At 36.4% G+C, this 24,339-nt stretch overlaps 4 protein-coding genes across 7 annotated transcripts in view; 2 read left to right on the forward strand and 2 right to left on the reverse strand.

The window, feature by feature from the left end:
• On the forward strand, window positions 1–22,905 carry LOC129279370 (ATP-binding cassette sub-family C member 5-like). Of its 3 annotated transcripts, none has more exons than XM_064111372.1 (14): window positions 1–23; window positions 3,545–3,800; window positions 4,385–4,569; window positions 7,426–7,629; window positions 8,196–8,325; window positions 8,657–8,939; window positions 9,463–9,649; window positions 10,211–10,303; window positions 11,524–11,713; window positions 12,324–12,483; window positions 15,573–15,651; window positions 16,699–16,812; window positions 17,824–17,988; window positions 18,485–22,905. In XM_064111372.1, exons 2-14 carry the CDS (start codon window positions 3,575–3,577, stop codon window positions 18,593–18,595), a joined length of 2,127 nt encoding a protein of 708 aa, XP_063967442.1. In that variant the 5' UTR covers window positions 1–23; window positions 3,545–3,574; the 3' UTR covers window positions 18,596–22,905. The 3 variants fall into 3 exon arrangements, with proteins under 3 accessions (XP_063967442.1, XP_063967439.1, XP_063967441.1); XM_064111369.1 differs by lacking the exon at window positions 1–23 and adding an exon at window positions 336–2,201; XM_064111371.1 differs by lacking the exon at window positions 1–23 and adding an exon at window positions 2,168–2,192.
• Window positions 990–1,379, forward strand: LOC129279048 (transmembrane protein 60-like). The gene has a single exon (XM_054915158.2). The coding sequence runs from the start codon at window positions 990–992 to the stop codon at window positions 1,377–1,379; it is 390 nt and encodes a 129-aa protein (XP_054771133.2).
• LOC135157067 (uncharacterized) lies at window positions 5,776–6,423 on the reverse strand. The gene is made up of 2 exons (XM_064111550.1): window positions 6,283–6,423; window positions 5,776–5,988 (listed from the first exon to the last, which is right to left on the reverse strand). The coding sequence occupies exons 1-2, from the start codon at window positions 6,421–6,423 to the stop codon at window positions 5,776–5,778; spliced, it is 354 nt and encodes a 117-aa protein (XP_063967620.1).
• LOC129279383 (ecto-NOX disulfide-thiol exchanger 2-like) overlaps window positions 21,998–24,339 on the reverse strand; it is a 30,162-nt gene continuing 27,820 nt past the window's right edge. For both annotated transcript variants that reach the window (XM_064111373.1, XM_064111374.1), the window contains one exon: window positions 21,998–23,844. In XM_064111373.1, coding sequence (XP_063967443.1) covers window positions 23,606–23,844 — 239 coding nt within the window. In that variant the 3' untranslated portion in view covers window positions 21,998–23,605. The remainder of the gene's footprint in view (window positions 23,845–24,339) is intronic.

Below are 24,339 nucleotides of genomic sequence, written 5' to 3' on the forward strand. Positions count from 1 at the left end.
TGTGATCTGCATGCAGTATATGGGTAAACAAACCAACCTCGTTTCTAAAATAATATTGTTGCCTTGTAACTTTTCTTTACTTTTTTATAATCCTGACTGTTCCGTTTCGATTTACTTTAATCGATCGTATGATAAGCAAAATTCAGAAACATATTGTTGACTTGTAATCTTCATACTCTTTTCTAGTCACATTTTTTTGTAAAATTGCTTGGTTTTTAGCCAAATTAACACAACGCCCCTAAAGTTCATGCATACGGTCTCTTTTTTAAGACTATTACTTTACTTTCCCCGTATCGTATTTTACTTCCGCATTTTGACCCAGTGCATACAGCAGTACACAAGTGCATGTACAGCATGCAGTACAGAACAAGTGCAGTGCTGAGTGCATGCGGTTTATATATATACGGTACATTGCATTTGTACTGCATTGCCGACGTTCGTCACGTTACCTGAACGACACAATTACAACTCAATCATCAAGAGATCAATCTTTTTCGACTTCATTGTTGTTTGTGAGCTTCGAATTGTTTGCTGTTTGATTTTTCTTTATGAGGAGCTAGCACGACACTGTGCTAGCTCACTTACACTCAAGCCTGCAAACACTAAGTTAGTCTTAATCTTGACGGTGGAGACTGGAGTGAGGAAATCAAATGGACGCTTCCTGGGAATCACCAAAACAGTGGAGGGATTACCTAGACTAGAGAGAGAGCTTTTGAAGAGTGAAGTCAAGTCAAATCGCCAGCTTCATCAATTCATGAGTCGCATTGGCCAAATGAATCTAGTCTGTTCACTTTTAGCAGCCTGAATTTCTCCCCTACTATCGGTGTAAACCTTTTAGATTTCGTGTTTCTCTAAATATTCTTGGGCTATTCATAAGCAGAGCTGCATTGAAGTTTGAGTACAACATGTACTATGTAGGCCCTAGTAATAAAATCACAATCAAATTCTCTGGACACATCGCTAAACAGTAAACTCCAATTACTTCCATCATGGCGCTGGCACCGAAAGTGATCATGACCTGGTTCTTCACTCTCCTGTTTCTCATCCTCTTGGCTCTGCGTCTGGACCAGAATACAACCTGGAACTGGTTCATTATCTTCCTTCCCCTGTGGATCTTCGACTTCTTAGTCCTCTGCATTCAGCTCCTGAGGATCGTCACGCACGTCAGGACTGGCCACGACCGCCATCTTGAGATGACCATGTCGACCAAGATTTTCTTCGTCATTGGGATAGGCCTGAAGCTCTTGTTCCAGGTCCTGTTATGTGTGCGGCTGGAGTACAAGCATGATTTGGCCCTGTTCTACGTTTTCATACCTCTGTGGGTGATTCTAATATTTGGAGCTGTCCGTTTGACCCCTTGGATTGTGAAGCAGACATGATCGCTTTCGTGATCAAAAGTCAAGAACAGGCGTTCTCAAAAACTTCTTTGAAAATTGAAATACAGTTTACTGCACTGTTTTGAATCCCAAGTTGGACAATAGCATCTTGGAACAATATCCTATTTCTTTCAGAGTAAACTGCTATCTATATAAGCTACATCTGTGTGTTAATTGTGTGGCCTCTATCCTCTGACATTGAAAAGAGACATACATGTAGGAACATTTCAAACGTTTTCATAAAATGTGCTGGGAAAACATTGGCAGTAATTTATCTCATCATACATGTAGCTAAGTAGCTTAGATATTTTATCTTTGGATGCCTGGATGGAACACAGTGATTTAATTTAAGGCTGTGCCATGTAGCTGAATCTGAAATAAAGTCTTGGATTGAGAATTGAAGTGAACTGTGAACCTGTTATTAAAAATAAATTTAGAAAAAGCTAGACTCCTAGAGCAGGTCGAAAACAACATGAAAACCAAATGTTTTAAGCAAACAAATATTTCACCATGAGAAATATGATCAACGATTTCCTTGGAAGTTTATGAGGTGCTGCAAGTGATGAAGCTAAAACTACATATTAATAGTCAATGTGTTAATGAAATTGAACTGGCAAAGCTGGAGGAGTTTGTTTTCAAGTGACGGGGGAAAGATCTTTTGTGATGTTGATGTTGAAAGAATGTTTGCCTTGGATGCCCCTCAAGTCCTCAACCCAAAATATTCTACTTTTCCCCTGCAATGGATATGGACATCTACAATTACAAAGACTGTATTTAACAGAAGAAAAGAGAAGAAGAAAAATACATCTTAATTAGGTCTGAAGGGTAAATAAGTATTGTTTTAAAATCCATCACATGGAAACCAAAACCCAAGGAGACAATAAATCTTATTGGAAATATGAAAATTAGAGGAGCATTTTGAAAACATGTTTCATTGAAAAGTGACTCATGGAAGTTAGAAAAGTCTTGCAACAGTTTATATAGAGATCCTCAGATTGGCAAAGATACTTCAAAAGTTCAAATTGACCGATTTTTTAAGGATCCCCTTAGAAAACACAAAGCTTTTCAACCTCTCATAACTCTTTATTTTATAACTGATTTTGGTATTTATGTATTGATCCTCTCATTTTACTTAGATTTATTTTCTCGGTGATTTGATTTCCTTTCTTTCACAACTATTAACACGCATAGTCATCAGTGTACCTAGGGGTTTGGGGTAGGTACCTTTGATGCCACTTCCTTGGGGCACAAAAATGGGCAAATATTTGGGTCTTTGAAAGACTTAATGCTTTTTTATTAAGATTTGTGCTGTACTAGGAAAGCTTAATAGAACATTGTCATGGCCCTATTTTTAGCAGAAATACATTGACTTCATCAATTAACTCTTAGAATCTGTAGTCACTCCATTTGTAGAACCCAGGAAAGAAGGATACACATGTCATGTAAGCTCTGTATGTACAGAGAAACCTACCAGCGAAATCAAGTAACCTCTCAAATACATGTACTTGTAACAAAATATAGAATATTAAAGCAGCATATTACTTCTGGTATCCTGATTTACTATCCCTATATTATGGTGGCTGTATCCTTCACTGTTCTTTGACTCAGAGAGATGCTCTAGTATCAAAGAACATACATGTATAAAAACAGAATTCAAACAAATCCGTCTCTCTGTGCTTTACAGTGAGTTGGAGAATACTGAAGGTTACATAGATGTAATTAGTCTATTACCATGACAATCGTGACAAAGGGACTCTTAATAGTTCAGCAAAATATGCATAGAAGAACCAGAGGTGTGTTTCTCAATATAATTTTTCACTGAAAGTGTGATATATATATCCAAAATGAAATTAAATGAACTTGCTTGCCTTGGTTGTGCATTAAACAAATAATGAATTCCAAGTAACTAAGTCATTGCTCTTTGACTAATAATTTTCAAATTTTGCTCTAGTAAATAGTATTTTATTAAGTTTTTCAGGAAAGCATACATGTGAACTATTAATTAAAAGATTTCAATTGGATGAGATCCTTGGGTAAATATGCAATATTATATATATTGCATATTTACCCTTCAAAGATTTCATCAAATTTTAATTTTTTTTACTAGTTCACATCATGATTACATTGTACATGTATTCTCAATTTCTTTCTTTAAATTCTCTTTCCAGTATCTCAAAGACTGCGATCATATACTTCTCATGAAAGATGGGTATATAAGTGAAACAGGCACACATGATGAACTACTGGGTCTGAACGGAGAGTATGCAAGACTAATCCAGACCTACCATCCAGTGGAAGATGAGGAGAAGGAAGATACTCTGATAGAAGATGGAGAGAAGGGTGAAATGAAGCAAGCCCCGCCCACCGGGGAGGAAGATGGAAAGAACAATAGCTTATCCACTCAAGATGAAAAGAACACAGGAGGTAAGTATTGCTCAATGGATGTCATCACCGCAGCAATTGTGTCCTTTTGCAAGGCATTTATTTACATTTTGTCACTCTCCACCCAGGGGTAGTAAATGGGAACATGGTAGAAAGAAATTCCTTGAATGATCCTGTGCTTGATGAGGGTAGCCATACTGAATATGGCACTTTCATTTACTTGGTATTTTGATAATATGAAAAGACAGCTGGTAGTGGCAGGAGACATGAGATGGAGATGAAGGAGGAGGAAAGGAAAAGAAGATGGACAACTTGGAAGAGACAAGAGGAGTAAGAGTGGGAATGGAAAAAAATAATGAGGAAAGGAAAGAGAAGAAGAAGAACAAAGGAGGTTGGATGATTCGTAAAACTTCATTAACCCACGAGTTAGTGATGTGTTCTTGAGCATACAAGATTTCCCTTGACGTTTCTAAAATGTGAGACTGAATTTCAGTGCTCCTAAATATTGACCTTCAAAATAATCTACACCCTGTTAATTTTCCTTGCCTTTTAATGAATATGTCTTAATTTAAAACCTGTTGATTTGAATTACATTTTTCTTTTATTTTCCTACCTTATTTCTACAGGTAAGCTGATAAAGGAAGAGGAAATGGAGTCGGGAATAGTTTCAATGGCAACGTACAAATCCTACGTCCACTATGCTGGCGGCTGGTTCAGGGTCATAGTAGCGGGACTCTCTCTTGTCCTAGCCAATTCATTTCTGGTGGCTACCAACGCATGGTTGGCAATTTGGTTGAGGTCAGCAGATCTGGTAAGATATATCCAACAAGACAAATATTCCATTTTAATGCTTGTACATATATTTAAATAATAGGTCTGAATGGGGTATTGTTTCGGGTTTGCATGAAATGTTAAAGTCCCACATGGAATCATTGTTTGCTGCCTTTGCTGGTTTACCTGTTAAAAGTCTCAATTTCATTCTAAGAATGTAATTTTTTAGTTCGGGAAGCTTTTAGGGGGAAGTCACGCCGGTTATGGTACATGTAGTTAAAGTTAACTTTTTCTTAGTTCTGAGTTGAATCAATTTTAAAATGGGTGTTTGATCAATAAATCAAGCGCCGGTGCAGATTTTGAAAAATCGTTGCATCGATTTTTTAAAAAATACAGTAAAGTGTGATGAAAACAATATGGCGTTTTTGTTTAGCACACAAACTAGACACTTCTTGTCTACCTACTACTAATACTTGGATTACATTTCCCCCAAATTCATTGAAACCTGTTTCCAAAACTTCTCAGAACCTGCTTATTCGCCATTAATTTGAAGTTTGTTTCGATCCCAGGTCGAGTCTTGATCGTCGGCCCATGCTGAGATGATTTATGCATGAGCATGATTGAATTATATTCATGAATGGAAACCATCGTCATCAATCAGGCATGCTAGCTGTTTGTATCTTCCGATCAGATGCTGAAAAAGTTCAATAAAAAAAAAATTATGACAGGATCAAAGTATCATAAATGTTGCTTACAACAACTATGATGACCATAGTGTGACATGTATATAGCTGTTGGATGGATCTTTGCTTTATACTTTCAACCAGCATAAATGAGGCAAAGCAATACAGGATATACAAATAACATACAAGATTTATTGAAGATGACGACTACTTGATGCTGAATAAATGATAACACGGGAGTATTTAAGTCTAATGGGAATGGCACTAATGGACGATTGATCAGAAATCTGCCTTTAACAGATTCAAATTTATAGAGAAGTCTGCACTGGGTGAACCATCGACAGCAACACGTATGAAAGTGGCATCTGCATGGCTTGTCCGTGCAAGCTTTATCACAGACTCTTGTGTTCCACCTGAAGATCTTCCGTGCCTGGAATTCTGAATGACTCGAGGGTTGCATGGACACATGCATCCCCGTTGACCACTTCATTCATTCTTTCATCTTTGACAATGTTCATTGAGCGCTTAAAAGCATACATCAAAGCGAATCCCTCCTCTAGTTTTTAGGCGCACTGCCCGATCTGTCGCCAATATGTGAGAGCATCTTCTGCTCCCCAGTTGACCACCAAATTGATGTCTTCGATATCCACTCCAAGTCCTAGGGCCAGAGTGGTGACTACCATTCTAGTACAACTCCCTCTTATACGAAAATTGTCTATGATATCAGATGATCTGTCATGTGAAATATTGCTGTGGAACATATCCAGAGCTCGATGCTGTGCTGGATAATGGCATCGTAGATCAGCAACTTCTTATTTCCTCCAGTAATACACCTTTTGGCAGATGTTTGTGCTCTTTGTGAAGACAATAATCTTGCACCCATGAAATCCGTATTCTTTGATATGTGTCACGATCCGTAACAAAAGCTTCATGAAATCTTTCGGTTACGTTTTCTATGTGAAGGTAAATGTTTGGTCTGTCAGGGTAGCAGCGATATCACATTGCATTTGGTTCAATCCGAGGAGTCCACAAATATGATAGTCTTTTAAAGTCGCCGAGGCTGTCAATACTCGGGTTGGGACTTCCCCAAACAGCGTCACCACACCACAAGTCTGTTTATATGCTGGTCTGAAATCGCGGCCCCATTTGGGTATGCAGTGACCCACGTCGAAACAGACGAGGCAGATCCTCACTTGCATGTCTGTTCTCATTTTTGTCTGAAAATGCAAAAGGAGACATGCCGCGAGAGATGTGAGCGTAAGTGCCACGTCTTTATTGTCCAGTCGTTCATCAAGTTCAGACTATTTAAGATGTTGAGTAATAGCGCACATATCTATTCTGAGATCTTCATTCCGGATCTGTTGCTCGGCCATTTGTATTTTGTTTCCATACAGGAATGAAAGAAATCGCAATCGAGTGCTGCACATGATGGGAAAATGTTATATCAATTATCATGTCAGGATTAATTCTTGAACGTCATCAATGCAGAAACTCTTCTCAGGATTGTAATATCACCATAGAATATTGGTTTACATGACCATACAGAGAAAAAATATGTTTTGTTTATTCCTATCAATTTGAAGCTCATTTGGGGCCAACTCCATCTAGATTAATTTGAAACCTTTGTAAGTAAACTGAATTCATTAATAAAAAAATCTGCAATCAATCAATATGAATCTAGGGTTAGATTTTAGAATCATGTATTTTTTCTCATTCATGAATGATGGTGCTCTGCAACCGAGTCTAAATTCATGTCGGAATTGATTTTCAAACATCATCATTACATAAACTTTCCTCACAATTGTAATATCACCATATAATATCAATTTACATGACCATGCAGGGAAATTTTGTTTGATATTTTTTTCCATGAAATTGGAGATCTTTTTGGATCTAACAACTTCTCCGGTGAGTTTTGTGCTCTCTGCTAGTATAGTAGTGAATCATATTACCAAAAACTTTTCACAAATTCAATCATATCAAGCATAATATTTTCTCATAATTCATCAAACTTCTCCATTAATACACAAATACCTACAAGAAATAAAAATGTACAATGTTTGCCAAGAATTGTAACCAACATCGTAAAAAAAGATCATCAGAATTATATTTAAACAATAAGGGGGATGAATTTAGTTTGGCCCTCTATGGCAATTTACCCTTTGTTATAATTTATCTTTAAGCTATACTTTGACATATCTTGAATTCACTAGGAATACCAAACGGCAATATACATGAACGAAACCGCCACCATCAACGATACATACACCGACTACTTCTACACACAAACTCCATATGAAGAAACAGATGAGAGCCTCAACCTCGAAGAAAGAATCTACTTTTATGTGGGTGTCTACTTTGGCCTCTTTGGCATCACGATCATCCTGTTCCTGCTGTCGGCAAAAGCCTTTGTCATCGTAAGTATTGGAAATGTAAAGGGCTGCACACGATGGGAAAAACATATTGAAATATCATGACCTGGAAACTTCCAAGTATGTAGGTAATAATGTAATGTCACACTATTCAATGGCGGGGGGGAGGTCGACACAAAAGATCTCTATAACTCTGTACTTCGCCATTAGTATCTACTGATGATTTTTACCAGCATATTAGAAATTAATGTTTATGTTGTTCTTGTCTTTCATTTTTAATGGGGACTTGGAAAGTTTTAAATGGATTGGCACGAAAATATTTTCAAGATATTGTCCTGCCTTTAATACCAGCTCGTAGTCTATGGTGAATTAGTTTTCTCTGTTCCAGCATTTTCACCAATGATTTGACATTAGACTTTGAGAAGTGCTTGTATATCATCATGAGAGACTTTAAAATTTTAACTCAAATTATCGTTTGTAACATCTTAGTTCTTAGCACTATTACACTCATCAAAACTCTTATTCTTCATATTTTTCCCTTGTGCCTTAGAAAAAAATATCTCTAGATAGACTGTGCTTCAAATGTATATAAATGCTTTTTTTTTCCGTAGGTGGTTTTCCGTGCTGGCAACAACCTTCACAATGCCTTGTTCAGACAGGTTATCAAGAGTCCAATGGTGTTCTTCGACACAACTCCTCTGGGCAGGATTCTCAATAGATTCTCCAAAGATATGGACGAAGGTAAGCCAAATTTCATACCCCTTTCATATTGAGCTCTTGTCCGTTACCTGTTTAAGTTTACTTCTTAACTTTGCAAATATGAGCAGCTCAGTGCATGGAATTTTTTTCAAGGCAGTAATGATAATTGGCCTCTGATGTCATTAAGCAACAAAATTTGTATCATCCCAATCATGTTGTATTACATATATTTTTAGTTGGATAATTTGAAGGTCATGTCGCACAAAATTAGAAGAAAGTAATCTTTTTAAATTGCGGAAAAGATGGAAAAATCTTAAATTTGTAGTGCTGGATGAAGTGTAATATAACTAAACACAATCTCATTCTTTTATAGTTGATCTGGACCTTCCAAGTTGCCTACTGCGATTGATCTGCTGCTTGTGTTTCGTCTTCATCGGAGAACTCGGAGTGTGCGTCTTCCTTCCGTGGAATATCCTCCCGTTCCTTGTCTTTGTCCCAGCATGCCTCTTCATCCTTCGGTTCTACCGGTCGGGATTCTGCGACATCAAACGGCTGAACAACGTCTGCAGGTCTCGCCTTGTCTCTCACCTATCAGCTTCCATGCAGGGACATGCAACCATTAAAGCGTACTGCAAGTCTGCTTACTTTATCAGGAGGTAAGAAAAAAATGTTAAGGTCCAATATGATAACTAATTGTCGACCACTCTTGAATTCCTCATTTTTTTCCATCTCTTCTATTCGTTTTCTTCATGATCATTTCTCTCTTTTTTCCTATACTTTGTTTTTAGTCCTTTATACTTTTTAAAATATTTTTTCTTAATTATCAGACTGAAGTCTGAAATCAGATATTTTCAACATATTTTTGAACACAGAAAACACCTTTTTCATGGAGGGTGGGGTCATTCGAGACGATTTTCAGAATTTTTCAGAAAAAAAAAATCTTAGTGATATCTTTGTTTTTCACTTCTCTATCTTTGTCTTCTCTTTTTCTTTATATCTCTTCATTTCATTCAACTAATTTTTTCTTCTTTACCTCAACATTTTTCCTTTTATATTTTCACCCCATCACATTTTTTCAAGTATACTTTCCCAGACGCAATGTGCTCTTTTTCATTCTAATTGAAGTGTGGATTAATCACCAGTCTAAAATGCCCCAATGAATGATTGATTTTTCTCTAGGTTTGAAGCATTACTTGACAGCGACACTCAACTCCTCCAGACCGTACAGATGGCCATACGTTGGGCGGCGGTCAGGCTTGACTCGCTTGCTGCCCTCAACGCCGGCTTGGTGGCAGTCATTGTGATCCTCTGGAGGGATCATATGCCCAATTCAGTCATGGGCTTTGTTCTCTTTGTTGTCTCGAGTGTAAGTTCTATTTTTTTTCTTCCCCCCCCCCTCTTTATTTTCTTTCAGTGGGGAATATGTAAAAGCTAAAGCTTGTACTGTAAAGAGTGTAAGTTTTATTTTTCTTCTTTATCCCCCCCCCTCGTTATTTTCTTTCAGTGGGGAATATGTGAAATCTAAAGCTTGTACTGTAAATTGTAGATTTTGTTTCTTGACAAATTTAGTGATTTGAATGTTTTAATTCAGTAGCAGATGTTTTTTGGTGTTGGTATATAAAACTACATAATATTGTTTAAGGATCAGGTATTTCTCTGAGTAGTGTGCTTAACATAACATTTTTTACTGATTTTCCCAAATCACATTTTAATATATGTAGCAGAATTAGGATGTAAGAAATACTTCTATTCCAGACATGGGCATTTCTTTTTAGCTGTATTAACACTGCAGTACCTTTATTACAAGGTTGCCATCCTTTTCATGGGGATATTGCCTGATAGCTAATATCAATACCTAGTCATCTTAAATATTGTAATATTTTTCATTAAAATAATAATTGTTTTGATGTAAATTTTCTCCTTCCAGTTGTGTATAGGAACGATCCAGACCACATTCATCTCAGCAACAGAGACGGAGAGTAGTTTTATTGCAGTGGAGAGGCTGTTAGAATACATTCAGGTATGTCCATAGGGTGAAGATTATCAAGTTCTGCATGTGCCTAGTTCATTAACATGTACATATATGATTGTTATTAAAGGGATGCTCCAGGCTGAAGATGTTTATATCTCATGTCTTCATGAATATTCATTAGCTGATGATGCCATATCCCCACTTGTTCTTTTGTATTTTACTATATGAAATTAGGTTAATTCAGAATTTTTCTACCAATTTTTCTATTGAATTGACAACTGATTAAGTGCATTAGTTATTTCTTGCTGCAACTTATTTTGTCATAATGGAGACACATAATGTGCACATTTATGAAAAATTAGAACACTTATGATTTCATGTAATAACATGAGAAATAGGAAGTGGAGATGTGACATCATCGGCCCACCTAATGAATATTCATGAGACATGCCTAGAACTGTTTCATCGGAATAATGCAAATCTTTAAAATTCAATAACTTTATTTGTTATCGGATGTTGATGAAATTTTTAGCATTTTTCTCTGTGAATTTTACTCTATATATTCAGCCTGGAGTATCCCTTTAAAGGCCATAGAGGTTACACAAATTGAGGCCATACTGGTTAATAGATGTACACATATCTTACATGAAAATAGAAACATATGTTCAATACCAATTACAACCTAGAAATCTACCCTTTATGGCTTCAGAATATTACATATTCAAAGCTTAAATGAAAAAAAAAGAATGTTTGATATATTCGAAATAAGTCAACACTGCTGATATATTGAATTATGTAATGCAGGAGCAATTGCTATAGGCATTCCACTGATACAAATATGATGGTCATTTGATCTCTATTGAAAAACAGGCTTGTCTCGAGGCGTAATGAAATTAAAGACATGTATTCATTGACATATATTGGACTGATTTCTAAGACAATATATACAAATATATACAAAAAAAACTACAAGGTAGTAGCAGTTGAGTATGATGATGCTTTTCAATCTGTCCAGAGTATGTCACTTCAGCTAAGGAAGGCCCTTGTAACGTTGAACCAGTTGTACAACATGTAAGTGAAAATTAGTCACCCATCGACCTATTGGTAGGTCCTACAGATTTCCAGAAAGTATGTGTCTTTGCCAAATAGCAAATTCCATATATCAAATTACCTGATTGACAAAGTGAATAATGTGCTAGATATGAGGCAATGTAAGTCTCAAGATGTCGCTGTTCAAAGTGACTTTAATTCACTCTTTAACTTGACAGACCACACCACAAGAGGGAGAGGAGACCAAGAAAGAATCACATGACCTTACCAGCTGGCCGTCTGAGGGGCTTGTCCAGTTTACAAGGGTCAAGATGCGCTATCAGCCCCACCTACCGCTGGTCCTCAACGACATCAATCTAGTCTTCGAGGCGCGGGAGAAAGTGGGCATTATTGGGAGAACCGGATCAGGTATGTCCCTGACGCAGCTATGACATTTCTTTTCCCCTTTCATTTATGTGCCTGCCTGTGAGTAGTTTGAAGCATATTTTTCACTTCTAGGAACTGTGAATTTAATACTTGATATGATTAAAATCATTCCGCTTGATGAATAGCATTTATTTTTAGTTTTAAGCTATATTGAGGCCCTTTTTTTCTTATAAGTATATCTTTACTTTTACTTTTCTCAGTGACATGGCCAAAATATTGCTCTCTTGTTTGCTCAAACTATATCCCCACTCATGTATTATGTTATGTTTTATATAAAAATGTTTGTACGTGTGTTATATTGTGTGGACATTTTTTGAAAAAATATGAATGAAATGAAAATGAAATAAACAAACTGAACACAAACACCTCCATGAGGGAAACTGAAGATATGCGAGAATGAAATTTCTCCTATGTCATGTGTTATCTCCAAACTTTTCAAAGAGAACCATTCCCAGGGAATGAATTTGCTTTTCAAACTTGATTAGCATTCTAAAGAGTCCCATGTAAAACTCTGCCGCACAAAATGCTGTTTGTGTAGCAAATTGCGATGCGATACCAGGAAAATAATTGCCTGATTCTATGCTCTTGACAGGTAAATCCTCGCTGGGGGTGGCCCTGTTCAGACTGACAGAGCTTTGTGGTGGGTTCATTCTCATTGACGGGATGGACATCAGTACGCTGGGCCTGGATGATCTACGGAGTAGGCTCTCTATCATTCCTCAAGACCCTGTCCTCTTTATCGGAACCATTAGGTAAGTTCAACTAAAGACCTTGTTCCCATCTTGCAAAGAGTTACGATTGATCCAATCAATCTCATCTGTATGGAAATCCATCCATGCCGTAATATTTTCTACAGGAAATTTGCACTCCTTTGTAAACAAAGAGAATCATACTGAATCTTCAAGAGAACGATGAATGTATGATTATACATCATATCTAAAAAAATATATTTTGAACAAATTTGGATTTTAGATGATTATGTTGCTGGCCATCCGTAGTTATGGTTGATCGGATCAATCGCAACTTTTATGACATGGCCCAGGTGACCAATGGGGTTTCTGTCTTGCCTTCATATCAGAGGTGACGGAAGCATTGTCAACCAAGGTTAAGTTATTGAAATGCCATCATGATTTTGGAAAGTATAAGGACCTATTTTGTGAAATTTGGACCCAAGTGTGATCAAGTGATAATGCGGCATGAGTTTCACATATGATCAATGTCAAAGGTCAATGAACTTTGGCCATGTTTTGGTATCAATATAAAAAAAATAACCAAGGTTTAGATTAAAATTTACATGAATTTAACAAATAAATTTCATAAGAAAAATTATAAGAATCCTAAGTGTCCAAGACTATAATTACTAAGCTTTGATTACAGATTAACAGTCAAATTTATATTTCATTAACTAATTAAAAGGCCTATGCAATATTGTGGGTGACATGCATGCCGACTCTAAGATTGCATGGTAATGGGAAAGATCTGAAGGGGGCAAATAAGCCCCCTCATCATTTCAGGAATTGGGTGCCAACCAGTTACATCACTAAGGGGGTGTTGCAAGAAAATATTTGCAATCAATCGCAAATATTCTGTTGCAATTTTACAGTTGATTGATCACTTTTAACTTTAGCAAATCAGATTACACTCCTTGTTTCATGGAGCAGATTAGCAATCAATCGCAAATTTGCAATTAATTGCACGGCATATGCTTGATTTCGGGAACGAAAATAGACTTGCAATTAATCGCAAGTTTCTTGCAATGCCCCATTAGACTAATGTCATTTAAGATTTTGCAAATGGTTGAAATAAATATTTAGAGAGCAATCCTCAAATTAAGATTAATTGCAACTCTTCATAAGACAACATGTATTAATCTTAATTTGAGGATTGATTTCTAGATATGTAAGATTTATTTCAACCATTTGCAGTATTTGTATGACATTTAAAGTATTTACATGAATTTATTTATTTTCAACCCCAAAACAATTAGTATGACATGATTTACGAGTTGAAAACGCAGCCCCACTAGCATTACCAACTCATGCTGGCGAAAAACGGCCAGCATAAATAGATAATAACAAGGCCAGGATACAGTGAAAAGGTTAGGGGTTAGGCATGTTGTATAGTATTTGTGTTGTACATGGCTGTATGATGATGATGATGTCATGATGTTGGTTACATGTGTCACTGTATCCTGGCCTTGTGCGCTCGGCTGCCTCCAATTGAGGCCTAGGTGAACCTCCCTTATGTACCTGTCAAGAGTAAAGGTGATTTCTTGGCAGTTAGTAAAAGTTGATCACGTCTTGCCTCACTGGTCATCAGGCTATGAATATTCATTAGATATTTGAATTGGACATGACCCTTGACCTGTGAGTCCTTCAGCCTGGTATGCATATTCAGATTCTGGAAAGCTTGTATTATAGCCTATTCACTGATCACAGGTGAATGGAATATCCCGTTACTAGGTCCACTAGAAAGAAGCATTCATGATTTGGAAAAGCTCAGTAAGCCATTTCATTTGAACCTGATATATTTACATCACAATCGGTAATAGTTGTATTGACTGCATTATTCTTGGTATTGGATTTGTCACAATAGTGCACACATGCACAATGAATGAAATGTCAATAGTATTGGCAGAAAATGGGAGTTGATCAATACTAGCTTTCAAATATCAGCATAAAAAAGATGATGTATTTGAAATGACACACCATTTTAGCTCGCTTGAAGTTTGAATATATTTAGAGTGTAATTTAATTGCATATTGCAGGTGATACTACAAAGTGCATTCTACTGTGATTTCCATTGGATATACAAAAGTACGACAAATCAAGGGAGACCCTCAACAAAGCATAGGAATATTAGGCAAGACTTGGACAAAATAAGGCATTTGAGTTGGCAACTGGCACTCAGTAACAGTGTGTGGTCAATGTTAATCTTGGGCTAAGATCCAAGAATTCCATTCCCAAGTTTCTCCATCTGAAATATAATCATTTCTCACTTGTGTATTGATACACATTTTGTTAATTCCTTTATATTGTGTAATGAGATGATTTTTTTTTGGGGGGGGTTATTCTTTTCTTTGTATACCATGTTTTGGGAACTGCAGCTGAACAAGACTCTTGATTTTATTTATGCAGTTGCCCCATTTCAATTTATTATTTGCCTATTAATAATTTAAATTATTTCTGTTTTGTATATTGTATTTAAATTTTCCATCCAGGTATAACATAGATCCATTCAATGAACATCCTTGTGTATTGATACACATTTTGGTTTGTTCCTTTACAGTGGCGTACCTAGGATTTTTCACAGGGGGGGGGGGCAAAACCGTCCGCCAAAAAATTTGACAAGCAAAAAAAAAAAGATCTTCGATCACAAATGAAGGATTTCGTACCAGAAAAAAATTTGACAAGCAAAAAAAAAAAAAAAAGTCTTCAATCACAAGTGAAGGATTTGTACCAGAAAAAAATTTGACAAGCAAAAAAAAAAAAAAAAAAAAGTCTTCAAGTTCGTTAGGGGGGCCAATAAAGGTCTTCAAGTTCGTCAGGGGGGGGGGGGCAAAAAAGGTCTTTCAAGCTCGTCAGGGGGGGCAGGGATACGTCCTTTGCATGGGTTGTGGCTCGTCAGGGGGGGGGGCAGACTGCAGACTGCCCCCCCCCCCCCGTAGGTACGCTAGTGTTCCTTTATATTGTCTCATGAGATGATTTTTTGTTGGTTATCCTTTGTATACCACAATGTTGTGGGAATTGCAGCTGGACAAGAACTCTTAATATGCAGTTCCCCATGTCAATTTACATATCAATAATTTCTTTGTGTTTTGTATATTAAATTTTCCATTCAGGTATAACATAGATCCATTCAATGAACATCCTGATCATGAACTATGGGAAGCACTGGAGAAAACACACATCAAGCAAACGGTAAGGAAGGAAACTAGTGCAAAAATAACAAAATACACGTGACTTTGGCTAATTTGAATCTTTTGGAGCCACAGAAATCTGTTTGAATTGGGAGAAGTTTGACTGACAAGAGGTACATGCAGGGTTCCCACAGAATTCCATGACTTTCCATGACTAAATTGCTGCTTTCCATAACTTCCTGTGACGTCCTGGGAGTTATGTAGAATTTGGGATGTCACAAAACTAGGAAAAATGGAAATCATGAACACTAATTATGATCATAGAGTATGAGAGTTGCGAGACACGACAAACTGGAAGCTGCCATAGCCAAGAGGTAAATGCAATTCCATGACTTTTCGCAAATTTTCCAAATTCCCTGACTTTCCATGACTGTGGGAACCCTGTACATGTACATAGTTTGCATAATCTGGGGAGTGGTTCATCGATATTTCCATCCGACAAGTTGTCAGATCTGACAACTTTCCTTGATTTTGAGTGGCTGAGAAGCACTGTTCCTATGGTAACTGTCGGATAAAACATGACCTTCCGGATAAAAACATTTGACAAAGTCTTTTCATGAAATGCTCCCCTGGTCTGAGATAATTGCCTATAGGGAAGGTTGACCCAAGTTTACTTGTTCCGCAGATATTAAGCAATGCACAAGCTCTTTCAAAATGGATGATTTATACAAATTATATTCAAGTTTAATATCAAGCTAAAATTTCATAAATAATGTATTTGACTAATTAAAAACAATTGGTTTCATGTTTATTATTCATGATTTAGTGTTGCTAAAGATTTCCATCATGAAAAACAATTTAAAAAACTTTATGAATTCATGCACAAACATTGCGATGCTGATTCTTATTTTAGATATATTTAATCCGGATTCCACAAGGGTCTCTGGACATGAAATCTATCGTCGCAACTTATCCATATATTATGTATTTTTGCGATCATGCGAATTTTAGTCAAGATCACACAATCCGCTGCTTTGTATAGCTTGACTAATAGAAATTAATACTCTGGGACTATTGATATTTGTAATTTAATTCTTGTGATTTCCAGATCAGCAACCTAGATGGGAAGCTTGGTGCCCCCGTCCTGGAGAATGGAGAGAATTTCTCGGTCGGTGAGAGGCAGCTCATTTGTATGGCCAGGGCATTGTTACGCAATAGCAAGGTATGTTTCATTCATCCTTCCATGTTCTGCTACAGTCCATGCACCCTTATCAATGTAACTCCTTTGCGTTAATCTCCTGAGAGATTGATCAATAACATGCCTGGTTCTTATAGGAAACCAAAACCCAAGAAGAGAATCAATCTTATTGGAAATAGTAAAACAAGAGGAACAATTTAAAACAAGTTTCATCAAAATCGGTTGTGAAATAAGCAAATTGGCAAACATGCTTCAAAATGGCTGATTTTGTGGACAACCTTCCATTTGTTTTGTACACAAATTTTCAGATTTCCCCCTTTATTTTACATATTTCACATCATTTCCTCCTGACACTGACATATATGTATGTGGTGTGAATTATATTTTCCAATGGCAAGATGTAATTTGAAATAGTGGGGAAAATCTGAAAAATTGTGTACAAACAAATAGAGAGTTGTAGCATGTTTGCCGATTTGAGGATCCCCATATAAAGTACAACAAGACCTTTTAAACGTCCATAACTTGCTTATTTCACAACCGATTTTGATGAAACTTGTTTCTCTTCTTGGGTTTTGGTTTCCTTTAACATTTGGAACCAGGCCAATAATGAATTGACTTTAATAGGGTTAATTAGGCAGTGATGCAGTCATATCTCGAGCCCTGTTGAACCAATTGCAAGCAAAATTGGGCTGTGGATGTTTTTTCTTCATACTCCAAGATATAGAGATATGATAGCTCAGTCATTAGAACTGGTTTTCCGGTGACCACTTGGTATGCTAGTACCCTTGGGTAAAGCATTTGTCCTTAATACGAAGTCCCTCGGAGGGGACCGTATGCCTTCGGTCCTGTAGTTCTTTACTTATTAGCATTCATGCTCTAAAGCAATCGGGTAAAAAATCACCAATATGAAAAGCAAAATCTGTATTGTTATGACATTAGAATTAGGTACTCTATTAGTTTACATGTGTGATCAATCCCTCTATTTATTAAAACTTATTAATGTACATTGTCTCTTGCTTTTATTTTTCTTTGAAGGTTCTGTTGCTAGATGAGGCAACCGCAGCAATAGACACACATACGGACAGCCTTATACAGCAGACTATTAGAGAAGCATTCCAAGATTGTACCATGCTCATCATAGCACACAGACTCAATACAGTACTTGATTGTGATAAAATACTTGTCATGGACCAAGGCCAGGTTAGTGTAGACCGACTGATTAGACCAGATTAGACCAGTTAAATGGGGTTTATAGCAGTACTTGATCGTGATAAAATACTTGTCATGGACCAAGGCCAGGTTAGTTTAGACCAGTTAAATGGGGCTATTACAGTATTTGATTTTAGTAAAATACTTGTTATGGACCAAGTATAGACCATAAGACCAGTTTACTGGGGCCAATAGCTGTACTTGATTGGGATGAAATACTTGCCATGGACCAAGGCCAGGTTAGTATAGGCTTGTTGATTAGACTAGTTGATTGAGGTTATTAGCAGTACTTATGGTTCCAAATTATGGCCTTGATAATTTTCCAATTTGGGGATGATATATATATGCCTACAGAAGATGCATACCGTTTGCTCTAATAGCAAATTTTCGTTATACAAAACTTTTATCAATATGTATGTTCAATAGACTCTGTAAATCAAGAATATTCTCTCATGTAATGTTGAACATTGCTTTTTTATTTTGCTAGGTTGGAGAGTTTGATTCACCACATAACCTTCTAGCCAACCGAAACTCCAGACTGTCGGCCATGTTGGAAGCTACTGGAGACAGGTCCACACCAGCACAGAGCTCAGTGTGATACAGTCAGGCAGAACAGCAAGACTAGATCCAATGTTAGACCTGTACTTGGACCTGTTCTACGGGCATATGCTAGGTCCCATGATAGATATTTGATGGACCTGTTCAAGACGCATGTGCTGGATCCAATGATAGGTCTAGTGTTCTACACTTTGACCTGCTTGAGAGGCATATGCGAGATCCTATTATCGACCTGTGCTTGTACATTTTCTAGAGGAATATGCGAGTTCCAATGATAGACCTGTACTTGGGCCAGTTCTAGTTGGACCCATTACCAAGTCTTAACTTCTGGGATTTGAATCAGAACTTCTTAGCAGACATCGTCAGGACCCTGTTTGAGCTGTAGATATATCCTTGATGTGACACATTTTTTTTGTATTGAAAGATCTTATGCAAATTAATGTCATACAGAAGGGATTTCCCCGCCTTGGTCCTTTTTTAATGAAGATGAATGTTTTCAGTAGCTTTAGACCATTTCTTGTAACAAGTCTATATGAAACAAGAACGGTTCTGGGCCCCGTAACACAAAACTTAGCGATGAATAGCAAATATGTAAGAACACTTCTGATTGGATCCTGGTCAGTATTTGAAGCAAAAAGCTTGTGTAACATTGATCTTGATTGGTCAGTTCATTTAGATTGATCGCTAATCTTTGTGTTACAGAGCCTGCGTGGGTGCTTCATAAAGCTGTTTGTAAGGTTGTGCACAACATGATGCAGTATGAAGTCAGCTACATAGGGATATATCAATTAGCACATGAAACCCATGGTCAAGTGTAAAATCATTTATAACTTACAGCTTTATGAAACACCCACGGGACTTGTTCTGTATGAAACACCCACCGGGATAGTGTGTATTCCTGTAGAGGTTTATCTTTCAAGATATGCTACATCTGTGTGTCATGGTGACAGAGACACAATCTGCAGAACAATCCTTGACTTTGAATGTAGATGCTTACAGAATCCATTATAGGTCTACTTTCTTCTTCATCAGCATCCATGAAAGCAAAGACACATATTTTTCTGGGTAGTGGTAGTGTAATAAACACTTATGATTATTTATGCACAAATTCTACTGTATTCACATCAGGCATGATATTCTCCCTACTAAAATCGGAATTACGTTTTTAGATTCCCCCCTTAAATCCTTTGCCCAATAATATTGTCATGATGTTTTTTACGTCAAATGATAAAGCTATCATGCAGACTCGCCTTGAAAAATCACTTTTGATTTCTTTACAATGCAAGAGCTTGTAACCCCGACCGGGGCGTCTCAGACTTCGGCGTGGACTTAGCCACCCTTGGCTACTTTTCAAATGGGAATATCATGCCTGATTCGCATTTTGGTGGCACCAAAGTCTGCTTATAAATTTTTGTTAACATTTGACGTTTTCCAGAGGCTGAATGGTTTATTAATATTGTTTCTAACAATCTAATTCATAAATTTGACACAGTTAAACATAAATATGTCCATGTTGGATTAAGTTCTTGTTGGAAAATAAGATGGAGGCTTTTAGGAAATTTGGTTAATCAAACAAAATTAGAGTGACATTTTCATGATTAAGGTTTATTTTCCAATGCCAATTCATCCACTATCATCTAGTCTACCATTGATATTAATTTGTCCTATATACCCATTTGGTAGTGTTAATTGGGAAAAATGAATAAAATATTAGACCATCTGATTATGAGACGAACTGGTGAATTGACAAAGTGATGATTAGACGAAATGGCATTAGACTGAATAAAGGTAGAGCATGAGCATGTGGTGAGTGGAAGAATTGGCAATTTACCATGATTAATCATAAAATCAGCCCTGCAATAATTCTCTACACTCTGTGTCACAGGGCCCAGGTTTTGGTTTGTATAAGAGGTGCAAGAAATATAAGGCTGATATTAAGTATGCTTATTTAAATTCAATTGTTATGCTCGTTGTACGGGGGGGGGGGGGGAGCACATGCAGTGAGCTGTAATACCCAACATTGTTTTGCAATTGCAAAATAAAATGCCTGTAGAGTTGATTATTAAATCAACCCACCCCCCCTCAAAAAAAAAATCAATTACCCTGATAGTGTAGAACTTTAAAACCATTTCACCTTTCCACAATTTATTTGTAAATATATCATGCCTGTGCAATTGTCAACAACTTTTTTCACGATATTTCGTATTGCTGCATTAAAATAATATCCATCTCAAAATAAAAGTTTTGGCGATGGAAAGTCAGGGAGAAAGTCTGAGGTAGAATTAAGACTTACGGCTCCCAGCCGTGGCCATTTTGTAAAATTAAAATGTTCTACCTTTGGACTTTGTATGTGTGATTTTTCCTAGGCTTTACGTATAATTTTTTTTTTGTCTTAAGTAATAACGTCATCAACATTTCGTGTATGGCTGCCGTAGGGGAAATGTGACCGAGGTATTAATAATGTAATTTCTAAAGAGATAGAAGATATACAGACATGCACAGGTAAGGTGCCTTCAGAGAATGCCACTTTCATTGCCAATGTAGGTGCCATCTTGTATTGAGTTTGTCATTGATTTTTGCCAATCTAAAGACTGGAAGAAGGCTGAATTCTTCCATTTTTTTCATTCAGAACATAAAAATACAGGTAATTTTCTGAATTATTGTAGTTTTGTAAAACTTGTATTGGTTACAAGCTAAAGCTGTTAGAATTTTGTATTTTTTTCTTAAATATTTTTCAAAATACACAGTATAATGTAACTGTAATTAGCTCCCAAAGGCTTTCCAATCAACTTTTATGTTCATCCATCAGTAATAGCAATAATAAGCAATAATAATTATACATTTGGTAATGCATCATTCGCTCCTTCGCTAATTTCTCTGAAGGTAGTAGGCACTCAAGTTGCCCAAATGGCACACAGATCAAATTCAAACTTGGATCTTTTGTCATTTAGGAGTGATAGTAAATTTGTGCAGATATTTAATGCTATTGTTATTCTAATTAACATAAAATGGAGTAGAAAATGTAACCCTACTTACCTACTAGCATTACCAGATTTATACTGTCTAGCAAAAATGCCAGCATCAATAGATGATAACAATACAGTGAAAAGATTAGGAGTTAGGCATGTTGTATAGCATTGATTTGTACATGGCTGTATGATGATGTCATGTTGGATACATGTGTCACTGTATCCTAGCCTTGCTCGCTCGACTGCTGACAACCTATGCTTAGGTGAACCTCCCTTATATACCTGTCTAGAATATACCATAAATGATTTTGATATCAAACAGTTTGTAGACTCTTGCACCCCTAATGGAAACCATGCATAAAACATCAGCTTGACCAAAGAACCATCTGGCCCTTGAAATTTTAATCTGCATATAAGGGTTAGCTCAGTATGTGTTTGACGTTTTTACAGCATTTATAGTGAACACCTGCACATTTGAAATGTTATCGAAGGCTCTCTATAATCCAGTTTTATATGTTCATGTGAATAGCAAAGTCTGTTCTTAATTATACATTTTGTTCTATTCATTGAGTAAATTGTTTTGTGAAAAGTTATATGCACATCGTCATGAATATTCGTCAGGTTGGCTCATGTCGTTTCTCCTATGAGATTTCATATAATAACATATAGTTATAAATAAATAGAGTAAAATTCACAAACCCCCCAAAGTTATTGAATTTTAAAGATTTGCACTATTCCGGTAAAACAGTTCTAGGCCTGTCTTCATGAATATTCATTAGGTGGTCTGATGGCGTCACATCCCCACTTTAAGTTGCAGCAATAAATAACTAATGCACTTTATCAGTTGTGAATCCAATTGATTTAGTTCTAGGTAGAAAATTATTGAATAAATCTAATTTCATATAATAAAATACAAAACAAGTGGGGATATGACATCAGCCCACCTTATGAATATTCATGAAGATAAACCTAGAAATGTTTCACCGGAATAATGCAAATTTTTAAAATTCAAGTTATTTATTATCCGATTTTGATAGATATAAATATCTTCAGCCTGGTGCATCCCTATAAATCAGTTGCTAATCCAATTTTTCAATCATTGGAGGATGAAATATGAGTGATCATAGTATGTGTGGTTATGACATTAATTTCCTCATTGTTTATTCATGAAGACATGCATAGAACTTTTACAAAGAATTTATTTTTTACAGCCTGAAGTATGTCTTTAAAATTGTTTTCGGTGTTTTTTTGAGGGAGTTTTGTTTAATTTTGCAAAGAAATTGTTTTATTTGTATAATTTTGGTGCATTATGGTACATGTATGTACAGACATGGGTATTCTGACGTATTTCATATCCAATAAAGTTTGAACAAATTTCAAAGTAGTCAACATATTATTTTTGTTTTAGTAGTAAACATCAACTTCCTTCCCACACAACACATAGAGAAAATGCCGTTATTAATAGCTATTTTCATTGATTTGTGTAGCAGTATATACATTCATGCATTCATGGTCCAAGAATTAATTCAAACCTTTACATTGATTCTCTTATGAAATTATTACATACAGCTGCCACAATGGAGCATTTCCCCCTCGACTCCTAATCCTCATTTGGGTGAAATTCAGGATGTAAAATGTTATACTCGAATTACTCGAGTATAGCATGACCCATTTGTTTCCTCATCATACCAAAACATGCAAAAAGTTGGTCTCAAGAGATGCACTTTTAAAACATTGCAATTAAAGCTTTTAGCGTTACATATACTTACAGACTTGTCCTTACTGAAAGAACACAGGTAATCCTAAGATGGCATCAGTAACAACTTTGTTCTAATTGACTAGTCATAAGCTTGTCTTTGTGAGATGGAATCACAAAAGAATCTAAAAACCGTTCCAAACATAGCATGTCAGCTGATCATGTACACAGCTTTGCAGTATTGCAAATAACACAGGATCACAATAACAAGGCCACATACAAAACTCTGACCTTCCAAAGGTTCAAATGTTGACCCCAAGGTCAAGTAACGCTTCAACAATTAAGTCCTCATGGCTCAGTTCCTCTATATCCCATCAAAACATCCTCATGAACTATTATTATCCAATTTCAGGTCGTAAAATTTCGAGAAGGCTGTGTAGCGCCACCGCTTCTCTAGCGAGGCACCGACCCCGAAGAGATCATGCCGGAATATGGTTGGGTAGGAGTTCAGTAGCCCTTCAATCTCCGTGATGGTCACCGATGGGTTGATACGCTGCATGTATGACCATAGGTATTCCGTTGATGCACCGAACGGATGAACGTGAAGAAAGATGCTCAGTAGACCTAGGTGGTGTGAAATAAAGAAACAATTTACAACCGATCTATCACTTTTTGTTCACATGGGTTTAAATTAAATTCTTAAATTCATTTATTTCACATCTCTAAAGAAACATACAAGATACAATACATCGAGATCAATCAAAATGATTCCATAGTAATGGAGTAATGAATATTGTAAAATGACAAATTAACAAAAATAACAAAATACATAGGGTAATGAATGCGATGTGGGGGAATAGCAAAAGCCAAACAAACCTATTTAGGCTACTCCCTGATTAACATTCATTACCGAAGAAAACATCTTGCAATCAATTTATTAGATTGCAAGGAACACACATTTCATTAACTTTATTTCTGCATTCAAATTATACAATACATGAATGTATTTACATATACAAAAATAATCCATAATATCAATTATGAAAAGGAAGAAAAAAACCAACAATGTGAATTATAAGCTTTACATTGCCAGACTATATAGATGTTTAATTTGGGCAT

This window comes from Lytechinus pictus, chromosome 16, assembly GCF_037042905.1.
Source record: "Lytechinus pictus isolate F3 Inbred chromosome 16, Lp3.0, whole genome shotgun sequence".
Lineage (NCBI taxonomy): Eukaryota > Metazoa > Echinodermata > Echinoidea > Temnopleuroida > Toxopneustidae > Lytechinus > Lytechinus pictus.